This window comes from Acomys minous (assembly GCF_964271855.1).
Source record: "Acomys minous genome assembly, chromosome: 14".
NCBI classification, from domain to species: Eukaryota; Metazoa; Chordata; class Mammalia; order Rodentia; family Muridae; genus Acomys; species Acomys minous.
Window position 1 is genome coordinate 11,398,120 of NC_140496.1, and position 10,476 is coordinate 11,408,595.

A 10,476-nucleotide genomic window follows, 5' to 3' on the forward strand; every position below is an offset into this window, starting at 1 on the left:
AGGATGAAGGGCAGGGCAGCTGCCCCATTGTCTGGACTTGTCTAGGTTCCTCCCTGCCACTCCTCCCCTGAAGAGCCCCACCTCAGGTGCCTGTAGCACTACATAAACAGCTGGGGGTGCTGGGGGCCCTTCCACACTGCCTTCCTTTGACATCAGCTAGTTTGAGCATCAGGGGTGATCAAATGGCTTTAGACCTCTGAAAAGAAACCCCCCCCCCCCAATTATCTCCTCTGGGCATAAGGTACCACTCCCTGGGACGTGCTAACAGGAGAACCGTGTCCTCTGAGAGATTTTGCTTCGTGTTTTCCATTTATTCATTCATCCATTCATGCATCCAGGAATTCATTCATTCCCCAGTTCCCCCCTGCTGTCTAGGAGCCTGTGTCTCAGCAGCAGGAGGAGATGAAAGAAGCTCATCATACCAGAGATGAGTGTCACCCTAGAGGGTGCCTCAGTGTACACACGCCCCTGAAGGGGGTGATGGCATAGAGACCTGAAGGATGAAGAGCTCTCTAAGCCCAGAGAACCTCTTCAGCATATATTATGACCACTAGGGACACTCAGCTAGGGAGGCTCTGCTGACACTAGTCCGAGCATGGGCTGGGAAAAAAGGCTGCAGGTGACTCCAAACTGCAACTGCGGAGAGCGGGCAGCACTTCAGAACAGGCCAGTGGGGCTGGCAGAGGGGACACTGATGGGCAAAGGCCCCTGGGTAGAGGCCTTTTGAGAAGGGAGAACTTTCCTAAGCCAGGGTTAGGATGGAGCCAGGCCCTCGGAGCAGGGTGTGTGTGGCTGTGTCCACCTACCCAACTTTCCCATTTGTACATCCAGGTGGCTGAGTGACTTGAAAGCAAGGAAGCCATCTTTAAGGGACAATAAACAGCAATTAAGCAGCGTGGCCAGAGCCGCCCATCCTAGCGTTTGCTCTTCTTAGCCGATTTCAAAGCACCTGGGTGGCTACAAGGTAGCTCTTAAAGACATACATAGAAACCATTCAAGCTTGGTTCTGAGGAAGTAGCCATTTTCCCTGTCTGATCAAAGGGTGTAAACTCTTAAGCGGGGACAGGGAGAAGGCATGTCTCCCTTCCTGTGTCAGCCCTGGGCTGAGGTTAGCCTGTGACTCATGCCCTGGGTGCCCTGTGACACCTGATCTTCCTGGGCCGGAAGACACTTTTCAGTGCTGCATTGGATGGCTTAAGGGGTACAGAGGCCAGGGCTGGTGTGATTGTATGCTGTGCTACTCATCACTCAAAAGCCCTTATCATGAGGGTGGGAAGTTAATCTTTCTGATACTTTTAAGTCCCCCCACATCTCAGCATTTCTTCTTTGCTGTTGTTTTCTTTTCTTTTCTTTTTTTTTTTTTTTGAGGTTGTTTTGTTTTGTTTTGTTTTGTTTGTTTTGTTTTAGAGACAGGGTTTCTCTGTGTAGCCTTGGCTGTCCTGGACTCGCTTTGTAGACCAGGCTGGCCTTGAACCCACATCAATCTGCCTGCCTCTGCCTCCCGAGTGCTGGGATTTAAAGGCGTGCGCCACCACGCCTGGCTCAACATTTCTTACTAGAACTGTGAAACAACTGAATCTATGGCCTAAGGCCTCATGTTTGTTAGGTAAGAATAAAATCATGCGGGCCACAGTGGCACATGCCTGTAATCTCAGCACTCAGGGAGGCAGAGGCAGGTGGATTTCTGTGAGTTCAAAGTCAGCCTGGTCTACAAATAGAGTATAGGACAGCCAAGACTACACAGAGATATCTTGGTTTGAAAAACCAAAATAGTAATAATAGTAGTAGTAGTAGTAGTAGTAGTAGTAGTAGTAGTAGTAGTAGTAATAATAATAATAATAATAATAATAATAATAATAATAATAATAATAATAATAATAATAATAGGGGCTGGAGAGATGGCTTAGTAGTTAAGAGCACTGACTGCTCTTCCAGAGGTCCTGAGTTCAATTCCCAGCAACCACATGGTGGCTCACAACCATCTATAATGTGATCTGATGCCCTCTTCTGGCCTGCAGGTGTACATGCAGACAGCGCTGTATACATAATAATAAATCTTTTAAAAAAACAAAAACAACAACAACAACAACAACAACAACAAATAATAATAATAATAATAATAATAATAATAATAATAATAATAATAATAATAATAATATCATTGAGCTATACTGCAGTCCTGTCCTGGTTTTTATATTTTATTTTTATTTCGAGGCAGGGTCTCACTAAGTTTCCCTCGCTGTCATTAAATATCCAGGTCTTCCTGCTTTGGCATCCTGAGTAGTTGGGATTATAGGCTAGCACCTCAGATCAACTTGCCTGGTTTCTTTCCCGCCATCTTTTTACAATTAAAACAACAGCAACAACAACAACAACAACAACAAAAATTAAGGTCTCACCAGGTAGCCTACCAACCTAGCCTTGACCTTGCAATTCTGCTGCCTTAGTCCCCTGGGTGCTGGGATTATAGACATGTGCCAACATGCTCAACTGGTGGGCACCTTTCTTTCCTGTTTAGTGTCATAGTCATACCCAGAGTCTCACCTACTAAGCATTGTTCCTATACCCTTTACACCCTTGTGTTGGCTAGTTTTATGTCAACTTGACACAAGCTAGAGTTATCTGAAAGGAAGGAACCTCAATTGAGAAAATGCCTCCATAAGATCTGGCTGTAGGGCATTTTTTAAAATTAGTGATTGATGGGGAAAAGTCCAAATCCATGTGGGTGGTGCCATCCCTGGGTTGGTGGTTTAGATTCTATAAGAAAGTAGGTTGGGCTGGGTGTGGTGGCACACACCTTTAATCCCAGCACTCAGGAGGCAGAGGCAGGCAGATCGATGTGAGTTCAAGGCCAGCCTGGTCTACAAAGTGAGTCCAGGACAGCCAAGGCTACACAGAGAAAACAGAGAAACCCTGTCTCGAAAAACCAAAAAAAAAAAAAAAAAAAAAGTAGGTTGGGGGGCTGGAGAGATGGATCAGCTTTTGAGAGCACTGGCTGTTCTCCCAGAGGTCCTGAGTTCAATCCCCAGAAACCATATGGTGTGGCTCACAACCATCTATTGTGGGATTCCTTCTTCTGGCGTGCAGATGTACAAGCAGACAGGCTACTCATATACATAAAATATGTGAATAATTAAATAAATATTTAAAAAGCAAGCAATCAGACTGAGCAAGCCAGTAAGCAGCACCTTCCATGGCCTCTGCATCCGTTCCTGCCTCCAGGTTCCTGTCCTGTTTGAGTTCCTGTCCTGACTTCTTTCAAAGATTAACTATGATGTGTAAGTATAAGCCAAATAAACCCTTTCCTCCCCAAGTTGCTTTCGGTCCTGATGTTTCATCACAGCAATAGAAACCCTAACTAGGGAAACTCCAGGTCCAAGTCAGGCCTTTGGAGGAGGCAGCCCCAGTTGGAGCTGCAGACCTCTGTGTGGATCGCATTTGCACACTCTCCTTCACTTTACAGCAGGAAGTGCTGCTTTCCCTGGTGTGCGTCTTGTTCCTTTTCGCAGGACTTAATTAGAAGTTTGTGGATTAAAACAACAGCAGCAACAACAATGCTGTGGATGTAAATTCAGAGTGACATGAGATGCGGCATAAGCCATTGCAGAGACACATAGAGCAGTGTTAGAAGAGATTTCTGAGTTTGGAGACTTGGGTATAAATCTTCTGCTCCCTGGACAGCAGTTGGGCTGGATCCCTGTACTGCAGAACCCAGAAATAAGGGTGGGAAAAGGCATCCTGGGCTGGGGAGGACTGTCCCCAGCTATAAGGCCCACTGGGTGAACAACTGAGTTCTAGTACCTCCGCAGTTACAGAGACGCCACTAGGACTGGTTTAGGTTCTAGCCTTGCACTGTGGCCTGGGACACATTCGCTTAATTCTCAGTTTTTTTTTTTCATCTGTAAAATGAGGCTCCCAACTTTTCCCATAAATTGCCTTGGCCAGTAAGCAAAGAGATGAAATGCAGAGCGAAGCACCTGGCACACGGGGCTCCTTCGGTAAATGGGAGCTGTCACATTTTAATTGAGCTCAATTTGGTTCCATTTAAATTAATTATATCATGAAGTCAGTGACTTCTGGGGCCAGAAGCCTCCTCCTCCTCCTTCTCCTGCTCAGAGCTGTGACAGCCGGGGGCCCTGATGGAAGAGGACTCCTGAACCAGGGGGTCACACACAAAGTTAAGAACAATAATGAAACAGCAGGGAGCTCGTGCAAGCTGGTGGTGCTGAGTCCCTCCCGTGGGCCATTAGCTGAATACTTACAATGAGAGCACAGACAGATGTCTAGATACATAGTTGGTATAAAAGGCAGAAGGCAAAACGGTACACACACACTTGGCCACGTGAGAAAATGAAGTGTGAATACAAACCGCGACATGGGTGAAGCGAAAACGCTGCTCGGGAAGAGAAGGCAGGGGTGGCAGGCTGTGTGCTGTAAGATTCTGCCAACATAATGCATTTGGATGGGTGATGCCTTTTAGGCTGGGAGGAGATCCATGGTTGCCTGGTGCAAGGGGAGAGTTCCTGGGACATGATGGCTAAGGGGTAAAGAGTATGGGGTTTCTCTAAGGGTGGTAAAAATGTTCAAAATTGAGGGTGGGGATGGATGCTCAACTCTGACAATAACAAAGGGCAATTAATTGAACACTTTAAATGGATGGAGTCTATGGTGTGTGGATTATATCTTAATGAAACTAATAAAAAGATGCAATTAAAATATACATGTATATTTGTGTATGCATGTATGTATGTATGTATGTATGTATCTATCTATCTATCTATCTATCTATCGAAAGTGTATCCAGAGAGATTGGAATAAACACAGTGTTCATCTTGTGTGGTGGGTTTAATGGGGGTCATTTTTTTGTTTGAGACAAGGTATGGCTATGTAGCCCAGGCTAGCCTCAACTTCCTCTGTGCTGTCAACACAGCCTATGTTATCACTCCAAGCCAGATTTAAAGGGACCTTCCTTCTTTCCCTCCCTCCTTCCCTCCTTCCTTCCTTCCATTTAGTTACATTTCCTAAAGTTTCTACAGAACAGAACTGCTTTTAGAAAATCATTGAGGTGCTGGAGAGGTGGCTCAGTGGTTAAGAGCACTGCCTGCTCTTCCGACAGACTGGGGTTCAATTCCCAGCACCCACATGGCAACTCACAACTGTCTGTAACTCCAAGGTCTGACACCCTCACACCAATGTATATAGATTAAAGTTAAAATAAAATATTAAGAAAAGAAAATCCTTGAAAAAGTTTTTTTCAAAGAATAGTTCAGGACTGGGATGCGAAAGGATATATTTGTTGCTCAGTTGTAAATCATGTGTGAGGCCCTGGGTTCTATTTTTGCACTGCAAAGCAAAGTAAAGCAAAACAAACAAAAAAAAGAAATCCCAGTTCATTGTGAAATTCAATGTCAACAAACTTTCTGCCCAGGGCTGTGCAGAGAACAGAGAATCCTGGGAACACGTTACCTTGTCCACATGGAGGGGCACAGCGAACCTCCTGAGGGTGGGCACTGAGGTAAGCCTGGAATTCTCCTCAAAGTCCTGGTTCAGGTTGGCCAGGTAGAAGAGATCGTAGAGGCTGCTGTCCTCATAGGCGATGACGTCAAACAGAACACAGCCGTCCTCCTCATAGGCATTGACGTGATGGAATACCACCATGGGGTCTGTGTAGAACTTGGTTGGCACCGGCTTCCTGGTCCTCTGGTCGATGATGTGAATGTAAGTCTGAAAGAAAATGCCCACCCAGGGGTCAGCCCACCCTCTGATGTGCTTGGCATATCAGAGATCACAGCACCTAGGCTTGCCCTAGCTTGTGGCCATATGAACATCTCTTTCCCCATTATGAGCTCTGTATGCACCCCAAAATGCCAGGTAGTGCTATTTCCAATGGCCAAATTACGGAATAAATCAAAATGTCCACCAGTAGATTAAATTTTTTTCAAAATTACAATTATATATTTTGTGTATGGATAGATGTATGTGGATGAAATTAAAAGGTGAATAGGCGATAAACACAAAGTATACAATACGCTTGAATGAAAGTATCATTATAAATCTATCACTTTATATAATGAATATTGCCTAATAAAATATTAAGATAAAGGGGCTGTGAGGATGGCTCAGTTGATAATGTGTTTTCTGTACAAGCATGAGGACCTGAGTTTGATTCCTAGCACCCACGTGAAGAAGCCAGGAGCTGTGGTGCACACCTATAAGCCCAGTGCTTGGGACTGGAGGCAGAGACAGCTCGAGGGACCCATGGTTCTTTCTGGCTGAATAATCTAGCCAAATTAGCAAGCCACAGGCCAGGTAGAGACACTGTTTAAAAAGAAAACAAGGTAGGTGGTATCCTAAGGTATGACACCTGGGGTTGACCTCACTGCGTTTGTACATATGTGTGTGTGTGCTTGTGTGAACATGTTTTTTTTATAAATCGTACCATGCTGTATGAGGCATTCTGTTCTATTGATCTATTGATCTACTGATCTGCCCACCTACCAATCTACTGACCGGCCTACCTATGTATCTATCCATCAGTCATTCAATTTAGCAAGTACACTCCTGAGCATTTGCCACCAAGGAATTAAAACGCGCGCGCATACACACACACACACACACACACACACACACACACACACACACACACACACTTACATTAAGTAAAAAACAAAACAAAATCCTGCCAGACTGGTAGGCAGGCAAAAGCTCCAGTGAATGGAACTGCCCTGCTGTGGCATGCAGACCCCAGGAGGCTGGGCAGCCTTTGGGGAGGGCCCCAGGAGTGCACCGCTGTGCTTCCAGCGATGGGCAAGCGAGCGCCCTGGGAACAGTCATGATGGTAGAGTGTAAACAGCAGGCTCTATCTGAGGCTGCAGCCCTAAAACCCTAACTTCCTGCTCTTCAGTCCTTTTTTCCACATATTGCATTACAGAGCACACTTCCCAGGGCTGCTAGTCACAGTCACCCCACTCCATCATCAGGGGTACAGGGGAGTGGGCCCAGGTCTGGTTAGGGAGCTACATCTGCCCCAGGTGGCCCGGCTATGTGTGACCAGCTAATAGTCTGGGTGGTAATGAGCTAGTTCTACAGGTTGGTTGTCTGATACAACCTCTCGCTGTCTCTCTTTCTCTCCCCTTGTCCCTCCCTCTCCCTTCCTCTCCTCTGTCTGTCTTCTCTTTTCTGTGGTAACACAAGGCCTTGTGCATGCTAGGTAAATGTTCTACCACCAAGCGACATCCCAGGTCTCTCTGTCTTCTCTCTTTCTCCCCTCTCTTCTCTCTCCCCTTCCCTCCCTCCCTCCCTCCCTCCCTCTCTCTCTCTCTCTCCCTCTCCCTCTCTCTCTCTCCCTCCCTCTCTCTCTCTCTCTCTCTCTCTCTCTCTCTCTCTCTCTCTCTCTCTCCTCCCTTTCCTCTTCTCTCAGCTTTCTTGGGCTGTTCTGCCTTAACATATCTTAACATATCTTCTCTGTGACTCCAACTCCAGGTCAGACACTTGGAGTTTTATGAAAACGTTTACTTCTGGAGCTTGGGATGCTCTAGGCCAGGGCCTCGCCAGAGCCATGGATTCAGACTCACAGGTCTCCAAGCTCCTGGCACTCTCTCTGAAGATGGCTGCAAGGGGACATTCCACCTGAGTGGCATCTGTGCCCTGCTCTTTCCTGATACAAATACAAGAAGGCCTTCTGAACACACCAGGTACTTCTTTAGGAACTATAGTGACAGTGACAGTGACACACAGTGGTTCTTTTTAAGGACTGTACATGTGAGTGGAGGGGAACCCACAAGAAACAGAAAATCTAGGGGCTGGAGAGATGGCTCAGAGGTTAAGAGCACTGACTGCTCTTCCAAAGGTCATGAGTTCAATTCCAGCAACCACATGGTGGCTCACAACCATCTATAACAAAATCTGTATACATAATAAATAAATAAATCTTAAAAAAAAAAAAAAGAAACAGAAAATCTGTAATGCATCAGCGATGAAGGGCGTGTTCAGGTAAAACGAGGTAGGGGTGGGAGATGGAGAAAGTCATTGTGGAGTTTCCTGCAGGCTTGGGGAGCTAGACCAGTGAGGGAGGACACCATCTGATTCCAGGAGGACGGGGAAGACGTGGAGGCCCTTGGCAGTTGGACCTCAGAGAAGACATCCAGAACAAGCAAGGAGTGGGAGAAAGGTGTGGCCTGACTGAGGGTGGAGCCCTTGAGTGATTAGAATCAGGCCTCCTCTACCTCCTTCTTCCCCTGAGGAGACACAAGATGGCGTTATTTGTACTTGTAAATAAAAGTGGGCGTGACGGTCCAAAACCTCTGTTGTGGACAGTCAATGGATGATGGTGACTTTCTCCAGAACTTGAGGGGGGGGAGGTGAGAGTGGGAGGGCACTGTGGGGCAGAGATGAAGAGGAAGAGGAGGAGCAGGGGGAGGAGCAGGGGGAGGAGCAGGGGGAGGAGGAGGGGGAGGACGGAGAAAGATAGTGGAGGGCCTGATGGAAAAGGAATTTAGAAAATATATATTATTTTGAGATAAGGCCTCATGTAGGCCAGGCTGGTGTTGAATTTATGTAGCTGAGGATAGCCTTGAATTCCTGATCCTCTTTGTCTGCGTCTTCTGAGTGCCGGGATTGCAGGCACACACCACCACACTGAGTTTATACAGTGCTGGGGATTGAGCCCAGGGATTTGTGTGTGCTAGGCAGGCACTCTACCAGCTGAGCTACACCCCTAGCACAGTAAAGCAGTTTTTCCATGGGGTTTTCTAACTGAATAGATATAACACCGAGAATTACTGGACATTTGTGGAAAGCAGCAACAGAAAATAAAGAAAGAAATTCAGTGGGGTGGTGGTGGCACACACCTTTAACCCCAGCCCTCGGGAGGCAGAGGCAGGTGGATCTCTGTGGGTTTGAGGCCAGCCTGGTCTACAAAGCAAGTCCAGGATAGTCAGGGCTACACAGAGAAACCCCGTCTCAAAAAAAAAAGTCATAATTACATACACATGTGTTAAACATCCAGCCATGCATGCACACTCATGTATACACTCATCTGTACATACATGGGACACTCATGTGCCTCCAACTGAAGGAGATGTTTTCACTCTACATTTGTGGAGCCCAGTGCCATCCTAATGTCTAAGCTCACTCATATCTAGGACCCCCTCCCAAACACTGTATGATGAAAGCAGATGTGCTGAAGGAGCTTCTCCAGAGGCTGTGTAGACCCCCAGCTCTGGTTGTGGACTTAATCCCACAGTGGCTATGCATCCAGGGATGCTTTGGTGGGGGCTTTGTTTGCCCAGGATCACATCCTGTTCCCAGGACAGTCTGCATTCGGAAGTAAGGATGCCCTAACTCAGGACCACTCTAATGAACCCATCCCAATAGCAAACGGATGGTGACGTCTGCCTGCCGAGAGCTTGAAGAAGAGCAGTTAAAGTTCCCTCAGGGTAGCATCTCTCAGGGTAGCCTCCTTCTCAGGGCTCCTGGGGCGGGGTAGAGAGAGACAGGAAGGCCTCACCTTGTCCTCCTTGTCGAATGCCATGCAGGAAGCCCAGCTCACCCCCCTCACGTATGCTGTGGCCATCTTGAGGATATCCAACTTAAAAGGCTGCTCCAAAAATATCACATAGTTCTCCGTGACTCCAAAGCTGTGGTAGTAGCTGGGGGAAAGGAGTGAGCGGGAGGGAATGGAGCAGAATACTTCAGCACGCTTCACAGGGCTCTTCCCTTTCTTCTTGGTGCCTGCAGAAGGACCAGGGTAGCGTTATCACCTGCACCGCGACTGCGTCCTCAGGAGACCCTTCGATGAAGAGCCCACAGGACCAGATCTTGAGAGACGCACACTAGAGCCTACCGGCCGTGGTGAATTCTGGGGTCTCCAGCCTGAAGGACCACTCTCTCTCTCACCCAATGGTCTCCCTTCCAACCCCGGGGACTAAACCGACTCTACAGCTGCTTTTACAAACACAACTTTATATGGGACATTGGCCACACCCACTCCTGCTTCCAGGAGCATTAGCCCAGGTGAGCCTCAGTGACAGACACCAGAGGGTTGGTTCTCACACGGTCCTTCCGCAGAAGCTGCGGACCCCTGCTGCAGACCCATGAATGTACGCACTCATGAATCATGCGGGGATGGTGATCAAATGCAGAGTTTAATGTGTTCCCGGGGCAGGGCCCTAGACTGCATTTTCTAGCAAGCTTCCCAGGGCCACCCTTCCCACAGGTTTAAGCCCTTGTGTTTTGTGGGGAGCCAGCATACACAATATATCCCACAGGGTTTCTGCCCACTTTTCTTAATACTACCCGTAAGGAAACACCCAGCTGCCTGCTGTGATGACAGCTGCCCTGTGCCTCAGGGCTGACATAAGTGTGCTCACTCGGACAGGCGCAGAGGACCACCTGAGCTGTCACTGCTTCTAAACATTGTCCTTGCTTCTTCAGACAGGGGTTCTCACTAGGACCTGGGTTGCGGGGAGCGGGGGG

At 47.5% G+C, this 10,476-nt stretch overlaps 1 protein-coding gene across 2 annotated transcripts in view; it reads right to left on the reverse strand.

The window, feature by feature from the left end:
- Nucleotides 1-10,476, reverse strand: part of BCO1 (beta-carotene oxygenase 1) — a 41,117-nt gene that overhangs the window by 14,766 nt on the left and 15,875 nt on the right. For both annotated transcript variants that reach the window (XR_014774629.1, XM_084757449.1), the window contains exons 6-7: nucleotides 9,509-9,732; nucleotides 5,467-5,724 (exon numbers count right to left, since the gene is read on the reverse strand). Coding sequence is in view for 1 of the 2 variants with exons in the window: in XM_084757449.1 (XP_084613575.1) it covers nucleotides 5,467-5,724; nucleotides 9,509-9,732 (482 nt within the window). In the remaining variant the exon portion in view is untranslated. The remainder of the gene's footprint in view (nucleotides 1-5,466; nucleotides 5,725-9,508; nucleotides 9,733-10,476) is intronic.